General features: G+C 50.1%; 1 protein-coding gene across 2 annotated transcripts in view; it reads right to left on the bottom strand.

The window, feature by feature from the left end:
• The window catches only part of SCUBE3 (signal peptide, CUB domain and EGF like domain containing 3), a 32,663-nt gene extending 17,815 nt beyond the window's left edge, over positions 1-14,848 (bottom strand). For both annotated transcript variants that reach the window (XM_057699324.1, XM_057699323.1), the window contains exons 1-3: positions 14,764-14,848; positions 2,005-2,127; positions 896-1,021 (exon numbers count right to left, since the gene is read on the bottom strand). In XM_057699324.1, coding sequence (XP_057555307.1) covers positions 896-1,021; positions 2,005-2,127; positions 14,764-14,848 — 334 coding nt within the window. The remainder of the gene's footprint in view (positions 1-895; positions 1,022-2,004; positions 2,128-14,763) is intronic.
• Between the last annotated feature and the right edge of the window lie 918 nt (positions 14,849-15,766).

The raw sequence follows: 15,766 nt of genomic DNA on the forward strand, positions 1-15,766 counted from the left end.
GGACCAGTCTAGCTCCTAAGGAACCTGACTCCTAAGGCCTCATCTGTCCTTCTCTTCCCATCCTCTCTGCTAAGCCCTGAAACCCTGTCTTCACCCTTCTGGCCAAGAGCAGAGGGGCCCAGATCCAGCAGGCTCCTGCCTGAGAGATGCATCTGTAGGGAAAGCCAAGGAAGTATACTTTTTTTGCCTTGTTCCTGTTCATCTCCTACACCCCTGACTTCTTCCCATCCCTGTCTTCCTGCTTTTACCCTATCCTACATTCCATCCTTCTATCTGCTCTCTTCTATTCCAGCCTCGTGATTCTGCTACTGTAGCCAAGTTCTTTCCTCTAAGTCTCAGTGAGGAAACTGAGGCCCAGGGCATGGATGACTTACTCAAGGTTCCCCTAAAAGCCAAATGTTAAGACTTTGAACCCTAACCCTAAGGTTAGGGAAGCATCATCATCATTATCACCAATGACATTCCTTCTGTTTATTGAGCACTTACCATGTACTAAGGACTGTACAGGGCTCTTTATACATGTTCTCTCATAGTGAATCAGTCAGCAGCCCTTTGAGTGGGATATTACCATCCCTGTTGCCCAAGGCTCCATAGTTAGTAAGCAGCAGAGCCAGGATCTATCTGGGGACAGATCACCTTCCTACATGCTCCCCCTCATATCCTGGCCCTTCCCCTGAGAACACTTTCTAGCAGCATCTCCTTCATGTTTTTCCTCCAGCAGAAGGATTATTTCAGCCTCAGCCTCTAGTCTCCAAGGGGAGGATGACTTTGTTTTTTATTTTGTGGGAACGCAGCTTTTTGGTCACTTTCCTCTCCTTAGCTGGGAATGGGAAATGCTGAAAATAACTCCTTCTCCACAAGACATGCCGTGCCCACATCCCTCACCCTTGCTCACCCAGACAGTTGTGTCCATCATGTGCCAGGTGGAATCCATCATAGCAGGTGCATCGGTAATTGCCAGGGATGTTGACACAGTCGTGCACACAACCTGCATTATCTTCCCGTTCACACTCATCCACATCTGTGAGCAAATAGGAGTTGAGGCAGCTGGACACACCTGTATGCCCCTGACTGTCCACCCTGGGCTCAGCCTTACGATGGATTTTTAAAAAATAGATAACCTGTGCGCGTGTGTGTGCGCATGCACGTGCACTTTGTGTCTGTTTCCATAGTTATTTCATAGCCTACAAACTATTTTGCTCTTTTCATCTAAACTTAAGTCATAAACGTTTTTATGTTTCCATCCAATCTTTCCAATTATCACTATACATGGTTGCAAAATATTCCATTATGTTGCTAACTCATAATTTATTAATCCCTTTTCTGTATTGTTAGATTCCTTCCATTTTTCTATCGTAAATGATGCATCAAAAATATCTTCTCCCATATATTGTTTCTTTGAATTTCCTTTGAACAAGCTCCTAAACATGAAGTTCCTGGGTCAAAGGGTATAAATAACTTCAAAATTCCTGCTAGGTATGACAAAATCACTTTTCAATTTATAATGTCACCAGGAATTAATGAGTGTACCTTGTCCATTGAAGTCTTAACCAGCACCAAAGATCATAAATTTAAAATAACATCTCAAGACTGCTTTAATTTGCATTGCTTTAATTATGAGCTGTGCTTGTTTACAGTATGAATTTCCCCTAGGGTAAACTGCCTATTCTCATTCTTTTGGGGCATGGTGTAAGGGTCTAAAGAAAGAGGTTCCGATGTCAGAGAACCTTAGGCCTTAGTCCCATGATTCACATCCCCTCATCCAGTTAGGCTGTATGGCTATGAACTGTTCCCACCAGGGTCTCAGCCAGCATATATGGTGCCTTTGTGCAAATCAGAAAATGACACCCTCTCTGGGAAGAAACGGCTTTTCTCCAGCCCCCTCCCCACGCCAGCAGGGATTGCAGGCCTTAGTGTGATGCATGGCGTGGCCAACTGAGAGCAGCGGCACTGATTTCCCCTCTCCGGCAGGTCTCCCTTCTTCAGCTGCCCTCTCAGCCTCACCTTTGCAGTGTTTACCATCGCCTGTGTAGCCAGACTTGCAGATGCACTTGTATGACCGTGGGGTGTTCTGGCAGATAGCATCGATGTGGCAGTTGTCGGTCCCCTCCACACACTCATCTACATCTGGCAGGGGAAGAAGGGACACATGAGACCCTCTCTTGGTACCTCCCAAGGGGTGTCTTGAAGGTGGTTCCTCAGGGCAAAATCGCCTCTCCTCTAAAATAAACAGCAACCCCTCCAGAAGCAGGTGGCCTCCCACACCCCTCCGATTTCAGAGTAGGCTGACCCTGTAATTTCAGGAATTCAGAAAGAACCCCCACTCCCCTCAAAAATACTTAATCCACAATGACAGCTAAAATTCCATCATTTGAAACACTCCTCTTTGATTTAAAAATAAACAAACAAAAACCCTTGGACTGGGTAGGTAGCACACTTAACTTGATTAGAAACATTCAACCAAGGGTGAATTAGTTTACCTTTCTTAGGAGCAGGCTTAGAGGGAGGGGGAGGAGAAAGGCATGGGGACATTGGCCTCTGGGAAAGTGGCAGGGTCCAGTGACTATTGGTAATTAAAGGAGGAAGAAAGGGAGATGGAGTATCTGAGGAATCTTCATCTGCCTCAGATTCTGCTTGAGACCAGGCCTGCTCCCACTTGCCCACCCATGGCGCCAAGAATCTTTAAAGGAAAAAAGTTCCATCCTGGAAGATTTGCCTAGGCCCCTGTGCTGTCAACAGTGGAGGGACTAGGAGCTGGCAGGGGCTGGCACCAGCAACCTGAAGCCTGACAAGTGCAGCCCTTGCAGCTCTCCAGCTGACTCATCCAAGGCCCATCCATCCTGCTATTCTGAGCGCTTTCATCTAACCCCAGGTGCACCTCACTCTGACACAAGGTGCTACTCACAGAGCTATGCCAAAGAAAAGGCCACCCAAGATCTAGCAGAAAAGACGATGTTCAGAAAGGACATAGGAAAGAGAATAATTTATCATCTTCGGGCAAAAGACTCCAACTTCTGGGGCAATGTTATGGTACCCATAAAGCTGAACTGAAGTATAGGAAAATGTTTCAGTCGAAAATGCTTTATAACTGAAAGCCGTGGAGGTTCAGAGATGACTCAGACCAGCCCAAAGGAGAGACAAATAAGTAGCATGAAGCAAAATATGTTTGAGTGCCACAAGGGCATTAGAGATAAGGAAAGAGGGTCCTTAACCTTGGCTGCACATCGGAGTCGACTCCCTTAGGAGATGCCCAAGTGCCACCCCCAGAAATTCTGGTCAGCTGGTCTGGGCTGAGACCTGGTCATCAGTATTTTTCTAAAGCTACCCAGGTGAGTCTAATATGCAGCCAGGCTTGAGAATCTCCATTAAAGGGAAGATCAGAGGAGGAAGAGACTCCTCTAGCTGTGAGCTGGGAAACCCAGGATGGTGTAGCAACGTGCAAGTAAAAGAAATGGGATTTGAAATCAAGATCATAACTTCCAAGTGTGATCTGTGGGCCACAGAATTGCTTGGCTTTTGTTAAAATGCAGATTCTCAGGCCTGATTGCTGACCTATTGAATCCAAATCCTTAAGGTGCTTGATATATTTTTACTGAATGAATGGATCAGGAATTGCTCCAATTTATAGGCACCCATGAGTCCTAGTTTGAAACAGTTAACTGTTCTTTTTTACGTCAAGAACTTTGGGGCAGGACCGAGGCTTCCTAGAGCTAAGAAGAGAAGTGAAATTTGGAAGAGTGCCCCCAAACACCTGCCTCAAATCTTCTGGGCTTCTATTTGGCTCTGCACTCTACCCTCCAACTCTCTTCGACCCCTCTGCAGCAGTCCACCACGTCCAGTGATCTAATTGCTGTAATTCACACTTATTCTCCACCTCTCTCAGGCTCTGCAGTCATAGTTGTCTGCCTGCTGGCCCACCCTAGGAAGTCATCCCAAAGTGAATGGATGAAGAAGAGGGGGTACAGAATTCTAGTTCATGAGACAGGGCAAGAGGGACCTGTGTAGATAGTAAGAGGCTGCATGGAGAATCAGTTTGTCCAACTTATGAAGAGAAAATGGTACTAAGAAACATCCTATCATAGAAGGATGATGATCTGTTAGTCCCAGGTTCAAATCCAGCCCTATAGCTCTCTGGGGAGGGTTTTCTGATTCTCTTGTTCCTCTTTAAAATGGGGATGATAATACCTTCTCATGAGAGGCTGTGAACAGTTGATGAGATAATTTGTGTAAAGTACCTAATAAAGTATCTAGTAAATAGTAGGTTCCTAATATATGGAAGCTTGAGATGATAAGTATTAAATCACTGATTCAGACAACAGGTGCTCTATGACTGTGCTGTCTAAAATGGTAGCCACTAGGCACATATGGCTATTTAAATTTAAATTAATTTAAACTTCAGTTCCTTAGTTGCCTTGGCCACAGGCCAAGTGCTCAATAGCCATGAGCACTGGACAGCACAGCTATAGAACATTTCCAACATCGCAGCAGGTTCTATTGGACAGCACTTCTCTAGGAGTTCTGAATACGGATACCCTGGGCCTGAGTGGACCAAAAAAACTCCCTAAGGAGTGGAACTCAAGTTTGAGTTTTGGAAGTTGAGTAAGCATTAGACAGTTGGAAGGGGAAAGGAAATTTCAAGTGTGGCTAAATGCATGAAGAAAGACAAGGCACTCTGAGGTCCAAGTTCTTATTCTCTGTCCCCACATTTACACATGCCTCCCATGGTGGGGAAAATATCTTTTCACAAGTAATTCCAATCTTTGAATGGAATCCAAAGTTTTAGACGTTCTTGTTGGGTCCTCTGGAGGAAAGGGGACTGGATGATCACACCCTTCCCTGTGGTAGTCCCTGTGGGTCTTCGAGGCAGGTACAGAGCGCTGGGCAATTCCAGCCTGTCCATCCTGCTTCGAGCCCTCTCCCCTTCTGTGTCTCTCCGTCTCTTCCCCAGCAGCTGGCAGGGCAACTCGGAAACTCATCTAGAAGCTCCCCCTCTAGGGCCCTTTCAGAGGTAGACGCTTGTCTCTGAATCAGCTGGGGCTTTACAACAGTCTGCATCAGGCTCTCTGGGCTCCCAGTTCTTTCCTTTGCCTCTGATTCAATGCTCACTGGTATGAGAGTGGATCCTGATACTGACTGCAGCAAACTGGGCTTCTTGGCAGAGCCTTTAGACCCTGCAGGCAGCTGGGCTTCTCCTGCCATCTTACCTCTCCCCCCATTCCCTGTTCATCATACTTATCCCTCTCCAACACCTAAATCATTCTACCCCTTTCCACGCATTCACACATCTCTTTCTTCACATTTGAGATGCAGTCCTTTCTTTTTTCTTGTAGCCACACTATTTCCAGCTTCCCAAACCTGGCTCAAAAACTGTCTTCCCAAAAGCTCTTCCTGGTAAGTCCTATTCCCAGGGAGTTCCAGGTCCTAGGGCATTCAGTTTGCCTCGGCTCCCTTGCAGCTATTACTGAGTTGCTCTGCTAATGCTTTTGTGTGGCATGTTCAGCTTTCCTCACTTGGCTGGTCACTAAATGAGGCTGGAATTATTTGGGTGGAATCTTTTGAAGCAGAACAAGCCTAAAACAGAGCTCTGAAATAGGGCCCCAAACTATATTCAGTGTCTCCTTTTGCCTGTTCATTCTTTCAGAGTTCCCTCCCCCCACATCCACCCACCCACAATTTATCCATGCAGGGATCCCTTCAACCCCCTCATGGGCACTGTCTCATTTAGTACTTTCTCTCAGGGTGTAGGTGTTTACTAGCTGGGCTGACAAACCAGGTGATGCTGTTGGGCATGGATTGGTTTAGACCAGTGGCTGTGCCCTGGGATTCCCCAGGGACCTTTTTTAAAAATGTGACTGTATGGGCACTGTCTTAGACCAGCTGTATGAGGATCTCCAGGGTAAGGCTGGACCGCTGTCTGTCTTCCTTTCCCAGCTCAGATAATGTGATAGACTATTTGCCCAAGCTGGGAAGAGACTGAGGGCAATAACATGACAGAATGTTTGAGAAAAGGGGTTCTGGAGTGATACTGTATCAGTTCAAATGCCAGCTGTACGCATGTCTGTGTGGTCCTGGGCCAGCCTCTGAACTTACCGTCTCCTTCTTCTGTAGATGGGAATGATGATATCAGCACCTCCTCATGGGGCCACCATGAGCATCAAATGAGTTAATACTTATCAGGTACTTAGCACTGCCGTACAGGCATATAGTAAGTGCTCAGTAAATGTTCACTATTTTTATTCCTTCTCTCCAACCTTTTCCCCAGTATCCTTTCTGAATCCCTTTCCCCTTATTAAAGCCCCATCTGAGGCCTGGTGTGGGGAGATGGAGCACATGATGGTACTGGGAATTTTGGGGAGACATATCCTTGAAGGTATCTGTGTCACTGTGTACTCTGCCCATGCTGGGAACTGCCCAAGGAGCAGGGTGAAGTGGGTGAGAGGCCAGTTGGGAACCAAAAAGCTGCCCTCCATAATCCTTTGTGAAGGCTCTCCTTTTGTGCCCTTTCCCTCACCCCAGGCACTGGGCTGGGTCACAAGCTGAATCAGGGGAGAGTAGCAGCTGCAAAGACACCACAGATGAGCCAAGACCTCCCTGCCTTACCCCCTCCTGGCATGACTGCACAGGTCTGTAACGGCAGCAGCATTTCCCAGCGCCATCTGACGTTTCTTCTGGATTTGCCTCAGCACCCTGGCAGAGCACTCCATAAATTCCGCCAAGTGTAGGGAGCAGTGGTGAGATGAAGCGGGGGATATGAAGGTTAGAGGACAGACTAGAAAAGGTGGATTATTATAACACAGGCAGTCCTAAGATTTCCTTCTGAGGATGGGGAAGTGTACCCTAAAAGGGAAGCAGAAGGATCCCCAAGAAAACACTATCTGCTTCAAAATTTTGTCCAGGTCCAGCTCTGGAAATAACCACCAGTGAAAATGAGCAGGAATGCAGGCTTCAGATAAGCAGATGCCCATAGGTAGAATCTACCCCAACTTTATGTTACTATAGTAGTCACCTTACTACTCAGAGGGGCTGGGAGTAGTTGTGGACAAATTTGCTGGGCCCAGTGAGAAGGTCCAAAGCAGGTTGCTTGGTGTCCTCATGTGCCCACATGGCTGTAGCATCCTTCTTGCCCAGCCAGGATAGCCCAGGATGTTTGCTGTGTCTACCTCATTCCTCTATTTTCCTCTCCTGAAACACCTTCGAACCTCACCCATCATTGAGGACCCAGTGTGGGTGCCACTGCTGGGCTGCTACCTTTGACTGGTGCAGCCTTCTCTAATTACCCTTTCTTTTTAACTCCAAAGGCTTTTAGTGTCAGGTTCTCTCATCCTCTGACTAATCGCTATCTTGTGATGCCTCTTATATGCTACCTTATACCATTATTTAACTTTTGGTTCCTGTGTATTACCTTCCTATGGAAGCTCTGAGCTCCCTGAGGCCATGGCTTCTGAATCTTTGAAACCTGTACAGCAGCTAGAATATAGTTGAGCACATCCATTCAACCATTCAACAAATAGTTACTGAGCATTTGCAACATGCCAATCACTGTGTTAGGTGCTGGATGTTCAGCAGTGAACAAGACACACTAATATATTGAAACATTTAGTAAATATCTGCTAAACAGATGTGTGGATGGATGAATGGATAGAAGGATGGGTTGGTGGGTGAGTAGATGAGGTCCATATTGTGGCATCCTTTCTATTTTATGTCACCGCAGAGAAAAAACTCACTTCTTTACTCTCCTGTAACCCCACAACTGTTCTGGGTAGAAGAAAGTCCTAAGAAATTTAGTTTTAAGTTAAGGATAGGGAGACAGGAAACTCAGAGAAGGGAAGATACCCACTTAAAGGTGTCTATTTGATTGTGCCAGAAGAGACGGGATCAACAAATCTAGAATAGGAGGGAATCCTATATAATACACAGGTCCTCAGGGTTTTCAGATGTTATCTGGGGCTGCTCAGGCATCTCTTCAGAGCAGCCTTGTCAGATAGACATTCCCCAGCCTCAGTGCTAACTAACACCTGATGACAGGGCACCAGGGGCCAGCGTTCCATTGCTGCTTCTGGTCGGTTCCCTTATCCTTTCCTCCATGTTGCCTCCCACATCCAGATAGCATCCAGAGTAGAACCAGCTCAGGCTTTGGCCATAACACCCTAACCTGCAGCCTGTGCGTATACGTGTACCTGCATATGTGCCTATCTGCTCTACCTCTAGATCAACTAGAGAAACTGGTGGAGCCTGGCATCCCAGCTCCAGCTTCTCAGGCTGTCTTCCCAGTTTGAAACTGGGCTGTGACCTCAGCTGCAGCCTGGGCCCATCCTCAGCCTGGACAAAGCCTAGGCAGGGGTGAGGAGGCCTGGAGAGAGTCCAGGAAACCACACAGATGACCCCAAGGAGAGGAGACAGAGCACTTTCTTCTTTTTAAAAAAGTACACTTCCCTCTTATACAAGCTTAGCCTGCTCAGCTGAAGAGCCTGGAAAAGCAGTTAGTGCTTGGTGACCAGAGAGGTGCAGGGCTAAATCTGACAGTGTCCTGTCTTATCCCTAATCCAGCTCCTTGCTTATTTGAATGTACTCCTAAATGGACAAGAATTTTCTCTCTTTCAGTGTGGACTAAACCAACAACCCTCAGTCAGAAGTGTTTAGAGGATGGGTAGGGTAGAGGGTAGTGGGAGTGCAGAGAAAAGAACAGAACACTGGAGAGGGAGTCAGGCAGTGGGCAGAGGCACGCTCCCGTTTCACGATGATCAGTCTTATCTCTCCACATTGATGGGAAAAAAATAAGATAAACAGTGATGTCAGATGATGTATAATTCCATTAAGTATGCAAAGTTCTTTCATGTAGGACATTTCATGTGGTTCTCAAACAGTCCTGTCTCTCATTGTATAGATGAGGAACAAGCCCAGAGACAGTATCCTGGGAAAGAGAAAACAGCTAGTGCAGAGCCAGGGCCCAGGTTTTCTGACTCCCAGTCTGGTGTTCTCTCAGTATACACTGTCTTTTATAAACACATGAGGGAAGAATCCATGCCTTACGTGTCATCGTGCCCTCCCACCCCCACCCCAACTCAGCACTTAGTTCAGCATGAAGCAAGGATCTACTACAGAACCACGGAATGGCCTGGAACTGACATTCGGATATTCCTGGGAGGAAGTCAGCAGTAGGCATGCAGATGCTCCCAAGCTTTGGGCCTGGGGGCAGCAGCGAGGAGGGCAATGCTGAGTTTGGGCAGGGAAGGAGGGTGCTTGCACCATGGTGGGAGCAGACAGAGTTGCAGTGAGGAAGGGGTGGGCAGTGCAGCAGTGGGCAGGTGTCTCCTGCCCTTGGATTCACTAGGCTGGGCCAAGCAGCTGGTTAGAAACAAAAACAAACACCAGGAATACAGGTTCCTGCTGTTAACAGCTTCAAACCGCCAGAGGAAAACTCCAAATAAATATAATTAGAAACTTGTAAAAACGTCCTCTCTGTAAACCTGCTCCCCAGGGTCTTACCCCCCTTCTCCCAGCTCCCCACCCCCAAGCCCACATATCCTGACACTCCACCCTCTCCGAGGGTTTCCTTAGATCTGTTTCGTCATTCTGGATCTTTTCTTCAGCCCAGCAGCTCCTGCCCAGCTCTGTCCTCAGCTGTTACCATCAGTGACCAGATGCTGACCGCCCCTGGCCTGGGGGTCTGAAATCCAAATCCCACAGATCTCTAGGGCTATGGTTCCAGCCACAGGGAAACCATGGGTGAGAGTGAGAGCCACAGCACCCTATTTAAGGGGCATCATTCCGCCTCTAGGGCCAAACTGCAAAATCCAATGGCAACTACAAAATATGCCTTGATCTGAAAATGGGAGATGTCTAGGTTGGAGTAGAATAGAGGGCTAGGCTTGGAACTGAAAATGTATAGTGTGGGACTAAGAACTGGGGCCCTGGGGCCTTGCCCAGATAGTACTCAGTTCCCAGCACGCAAACATTTCAGCTCTACTTCCCAATGTTGTTGGATACACACACATTCACACACACTTGTCCTGCAGGGGCTGTTTCCATGGGGAAATACCCCATTTAAGGACACAGTAAGAGCTATCAGGTATGTGGGGCTCCAGGAAACCGGGGTGGAAAAGAAAGGAAGAGTAGCCACGTGACGTAGACTCAGGCAGGGAACAGTGAAGCAGGGAACAGTGAAGCAGGGCCCAGGGAGAAAAAGGCATGAGGTTCAGGCAAGAAGCCTGGGGAGGCCCAGCTCCAGAGGCCCGGCTGGGGCTTGCTATAATGTCTTCTGCCTTCAGCAGGAAGAATTTTGAAGAGATGCATAATCTCAGAGCTGAAAGGGACCCTACTGATACTCTCGTCCATTTCATAAGTGAGGAAGAGAATTTCAGTTATTTTCTCAGAGGTCCCAACCCTCGGGCTCTGCATTTACCTAAAACCCACTGGTACCTACCACACTCCCCACTCTGTGCCATTGGGGCTGGCAGTATGTGGGCGTGAAAAGAAGAGAGTGGCCAGTCTGTTGACAGAGGGGCCAAAGGGGACAAGGGGAGGGTCCACGTTCCCTCTTAGCCCAGGTGACTAGCTCCTCCACCCCTCAAACATCCCTGGGTTGGCGGCTGTATCACTTTTACCCCCAGGGACCAGCAGTCCCTCTGTTTCCAGACTCCTGTCTAATAACTGAGCCTGAAGAAGCTGTCCCCAGGCCTGGGCCTCTTGTGGGCACTGCCAGCCTCAGAGTAGCTCTGCAGTTTCCAGCCCTGACAGGGACTCTTTCTTATAAGTGGTCATGTGCTAGGGGTATGGGACGTCAAAGGAGGCCCACACCCTGACACGCGGGGACCAGAGCCGGGGGGCAGGGACTGGGGTTAGTTCAGGCAGCAAGCTCTTTACCTTCATCTTCTCAAGAGGGTCTGAAGCCATCAGTTCCCTTCCCCCAAGCCATTCCACTTCTTCACTTCTCCAGCGAAAACAAAATGCACATTGCCTGTTTCCTTTTTCCTCTCACTGGGAACACTGCGCATGTGCACGCACACGCACGCGTGGACACACACACAAACACACCCGCATCATGCACATGCACACTCACACGGCCCGGCGAGTGCACACCACACATTCCCAAACTCACACTCAGGGCCGGCTCCTTTTAAACAGGTCCCAGCCGCTGCTCACGTCTCAAACCGGTTCTCATGCTCTCAGATTCCTGAAGGTTTCAGGAAACAATCTCATTTAGGGGTAGCTGATAACTTTCTTCTTTCTCTGCCTGTAGTAATTCTGGCCTCAGTGTCTTCTAGTCCCCTCTCTCTCATTCCATCCTGCATAGACTCAGGAGATGAGGGGTAAGAAGGGGAAAAGTTCTCCCCTGGTTCCAGGCTTTCCCCACCCACCTAGGGTACATGTCACTGAGAGAAGAGAGGTCAAAGGGGTTCCTGAGGAATTTCTAAGCAGTCCACCCCCTTTCTCCACCCTTCTGGAAAAATGAGGGGTGGGGGGTCAGGCTTAAAGGGAAGATCAGGCTCCAAGAGTAGAGGCTCCCTCTTCCTCTCTCTCCCCCCAGTGTGGCCTGAATGGGGCACGGGCAATAGCCGGCTGCCCACGGACCACCCTCACCCACTGACACCATTATGGTTTTCATTTCATATTTTGGAGGGAGGGGCTAGGAGGAACAGTCCCCTCACTGTAAGAGTCGGCCACAGGAGCCCAAGGAAGCGGGGAGGAGAGGAAACAGCCACATTAAAGAGGAAGAGAGGGGTGGGGGAAAGAAAGAGAGAGACACACATGCACCCAGACAGAGACCCGGAGAGACACACCGAGACAGAGAGACACTGTTTGCTGCCAGATGAACGCTCTCAGTTCCAGGGATGGTGTTACTTGGAAACTCTAAATATATGACTTTATCAAAGTTCTGTTCCTAATGAGGAGAGAAAACAACCAAGTAAACTAAACGGGCCAGGCTGGCTCTCCCTGCCCGCCCTGGGGACAAGTTTTCCCCAGGAGGCCAGGAGACCTTTTCATTCAGCTGTAACCTGAGCCCCATGCAAGGATTAGGTCTTTTTAACCACTGCAGCAGCAACCCCCCCCCCCCCCCCCCCCCCGCCCAAAAAAGCAAAGCAAATTAATGCTTTTAAGTTAACAATTATCCTGGTTATCCAGTCTGTCTACTTTAAAATACACAGATAGGCACTTGAAAAACACTCAAGACCATGTACCCTCATGTTCACTCATTCCCAGTCACAGAAGCTTACCCACCCACTCATGCACACACACTTCTTAAAGACACTAAAACATCTGTATACATGCTTAAAAACTAAGTCACAACAGACACTTACACCCAGCTATGTCACCTGTGGGTAAGCGTGGTAAACACACACACACACACACACACACACACACACACACACACACACACACGCCTGCATACTCAGGGCTCCCTTCTGTGTCCCTCCCCTCCTCTCCATTCCACACCACGTTGGTTCTCCCCTGGTGAATCTCTGGAGAAAAGGGACAGAGGCCTAGTGCTATAGTAACTCTTGGCAAGATACTTGCCAAGGTTATTGTATTTTAAAGACCTGCTAGAGCTTAATTTAAAAGCATATGGCATTCAAAGCACACCTTCTGGCAGTGGTGATACTCTGGAGATATGTTTGAGAGCAAGGAATGTCCACAGCACTGTCCATGGGTAAGGCTGCCCTGCCCGGTCAGTATGTGTCCTTCCTGGAACATTGGCCTGCAGATTTGGGACCAGAGACGTCCCCCTACCCCAGCAAACCTGTTGTTAGGCAACTCTGGCAGACCAGGTTGATAAATTTCCTGAATAGTAGGGTTAAAGGTAGCTGAAATGACAGGCTTGGAATCTATGCCCAGCTAGACTCATGGATCAGAAGGAAGGAAGAGGCAAAGCTAACAGCAGCAAGTGTGGCCCCAATGTGAAATAAGCAGTGGGCAAGACTATATTCTGTACCTTCCTTGAGGGCAGGGGCCTCCACTCTGGCTGCATTTCCCACAGCAGCAGCAGGATGAAATGAAAGATTGAGCCCTCAAGTACCTCCGAGAGATTCTGAGTCCCTCTGTCACTGAAGGATCGGTTGATCTCCCGGGCTTGAAAGCCTTGGCTTAATGGCACCTGTCCCTTCTCAGAGTCTCCATCTGCCCCACAAACCGCCTTGAATATACTTCTTGCTCCTCCTTTTGGCCCCAGTCTCACTAGGCCACTACAGACACTGCCTCCAACTTGAAAGAGGCCCTTATCTTGTCTCTAGATTACTGCATGAAATCTGTTCCTTCCTTCAGACTAAACTCCCTAGCTAATTCCATGTTATGAGTAAGTCAGCATGCACTACAAAAGCCAGCTTTGTTTATGAAAACACAAGCAAATCCACGGTGGAAGAGGGGCTCCTCCCAGGCTGGGGTTGGAAGTGGTAGTGGGCTGTCTGGAATCAGGACTAGAGAAGAGGCAGTTTGGGGTTGGAAGGGGTGGGGGTGGGGTCTGGTATTTGACAGCCGAGGGTCTCTAGTGTTTGGGTTCTGTTAAAGGACAGGTTGGAGGAGGAAGGAGGTAGTTGAAAGGCAGTGCTTGGGGAGAAAAGGATGGCACTGATATAGCACCTTCCTTTTAAGAGAGGGAGAGCCCATCCAGGACACAGAGCGGCTTAAGAGCCAAGCGCTCAGGCTCCAGGACACAGCGACCTGATTGTCAGAGACTCAGGCTTCCCCAGCTCTCAAGTTCAACTTTCCCTTGTGGCCTAGCCACCTCCACACCCCAACGTGGCTTCAAGGAGCCCTTAGGACAATAGGCAGAATCATAATATCCTGGGTGAAGCTTTGCCAGGAGGAATTTTCTTTTTGTCCATATAAATCTCTTCCTGGGTGAGGACTTGATGGGGAAAGGGTCCAGCAGGAGGTCAAGGGGGAGGGGAGGCTGTCCCCAAGAGAACTGTAGCCCACCAGTCTGGTTTCTGCCAGCACAGCCTTGGGCCTGGGGTCAGGGATGGGGGCGGGAGGGCCTCCCTGTCTCTAATTCCTAGAGGGATCTGTCAGAGCTCCCCAGTCTGGAATTTTACTTTGTTATTTTAATGCAATTCTGACCTGGATTTAAATGGAATTGGAAACCCGAGGCCTTAATAAATAAATATTATGATAAGAAATGAAAGCCATGCAAGACGAAAGAGATTTCCCCCCAAAGAGGCAGAAATGCGACATTCTTGCCGGGAGCCAGAGTCACAGAAATTTTCTTCTCTTCAGCCGCCTACCATCCAGAAGGAGACAAGTTGGTTTTTTGGTTTTCCACAAAAGATCCTATTTTTGCTTAACATTTTTCTGATAAGACAACTTCGAAATTTCTGTCTAACTTTGAGGAGGATTGGGGGCGAGGGGAAGAAATATATGGCATGGACGAAAAAGTTTTCATTCTTTCAGTCTCTCCAGGCCACAAGTTACGTTTCTGGCAATGTCTGAGAGAAGAGAAGATTCTCTCTCATACTTTTGGAGGACAGGTGAGCTTTGGAAGATGCTGGGGTGGCAGTGAAGTCGGGCAGAATTCTGAGGTGCGTGGTCACCTCTGCCCAGGACTCCCCAAACTTCTCACTCATCCGTGCCGCGTCTGGCTCCTCCAGCCTTTCGCCTGGGGCGCAGCGCCCTGAGGTCAGGTCCCCAACGGAGGAGTGCGGGTGCACACTGTCTGGTCCTGACAGCAGCACACTTCCCAGCACCTGCCCTACCCCTCGGAAATCGCGCCCCCGCCCTCGGGCCCTGCAGTCCAGGCAGCCCGGCGGCCGCGCGCCCCTCCTTCCTTACCTTGCACGGCTTTGCTGTGCTGGGCGGCGCGGGCGTGGACCAGCAGGACGAGCAGGCAGAGTCCGGGCACGCGCCCCGAGCCCATGGCTGAAGCTATGGGCGGCCGGGCGGCCGGGGTCGGTCTCGCAGCCCGGGGAGGGCGGAAGCGGGCCTGGCCCCCGCGCGCCGGAGTTGGGAGGGGAGGGGGTGCCCCGCCGGAGCCGGGCCGGGGGCTGCGGGCGCAGGGCGCGGACTGCGGCGCCCTCAGCGGGAGGCTCCCGATGCTGCCGGCTTCTGCCGGCCCGACGCCGGGGAGAGCGAGGCGGAGAGCGCGATGAGGCTGGGGGCGCCTGGCGCCGTTGACGGAGGGGAGCCCCCGCCCTCTCCAAGCCCCGCTCCGCTAGCGGCGGCGGCTGGGCTGCTCCGTATAATCCCACCCAATTCCCAGATTCGCCGGGAGAGAGCTGCAGCGGAGAGCGCGCAGATCCCGAGCGAGGGACCTGAGAAAGGGGAGGAGAAACGCAGCGCCAGAAACACGCCCTTTCTGCCTCTCTTTCTTCCTCTCTCGCTCTTTCTCCGTCTCTCAGACTCCGTCTCTTTTTCTTCGCCTTTCTCCTCCTCCTCCTCTTTCTCCTCCTCTCCTCGCTCCTTTTCGTTTTCTTCCTCCTCCCCCTCCTCCTCCTCCACCACCTCCTTCTCCGTGCCCTTTTTTCTTTCAAATGGGGCCTCGGCGCGGCGGCCGCTCCCCCTGCGCGCCCCGGCACGGCGGCCCCCTCCCCAGGCTGCCGGGCCGCTGCCTGCAGGAATTTACAATCCGGCGCTGGGGGAGCGGGCCCGGTATCCATGGAGACGGCTTCCCCGGGAGCAGGGAGGTCAGGCGCAGACCGCGCACAATCAATGGATCAATGCAAGCCCTGCTCGGCTCCAGACCAAACAGCACCGGGCTCCGGCTCGTCCTGTCTACCGGCGGAAAGACTGGGGGAGCTAGGGTGCGCCCCCGCGCTCGCACGCGATGAGAGCTGTG

The sequence above is a fragment of the Hippopotamus amphibius genome, chromosome 11, assembly GCF_030028045.1.
Source record: "Hippopotamus amphibius kiboko isolate mHipAmp2 chromosome 11, mHipAmp2.hap2, whole genome shotgun sequence".
Taxonomy (NCBI): Eukaryota; Metazoa; Chordata; class Mammalia; order Artiodactyla; family Hippopotamidae; genus Hippopotamus; species Hippopotamus amphibius.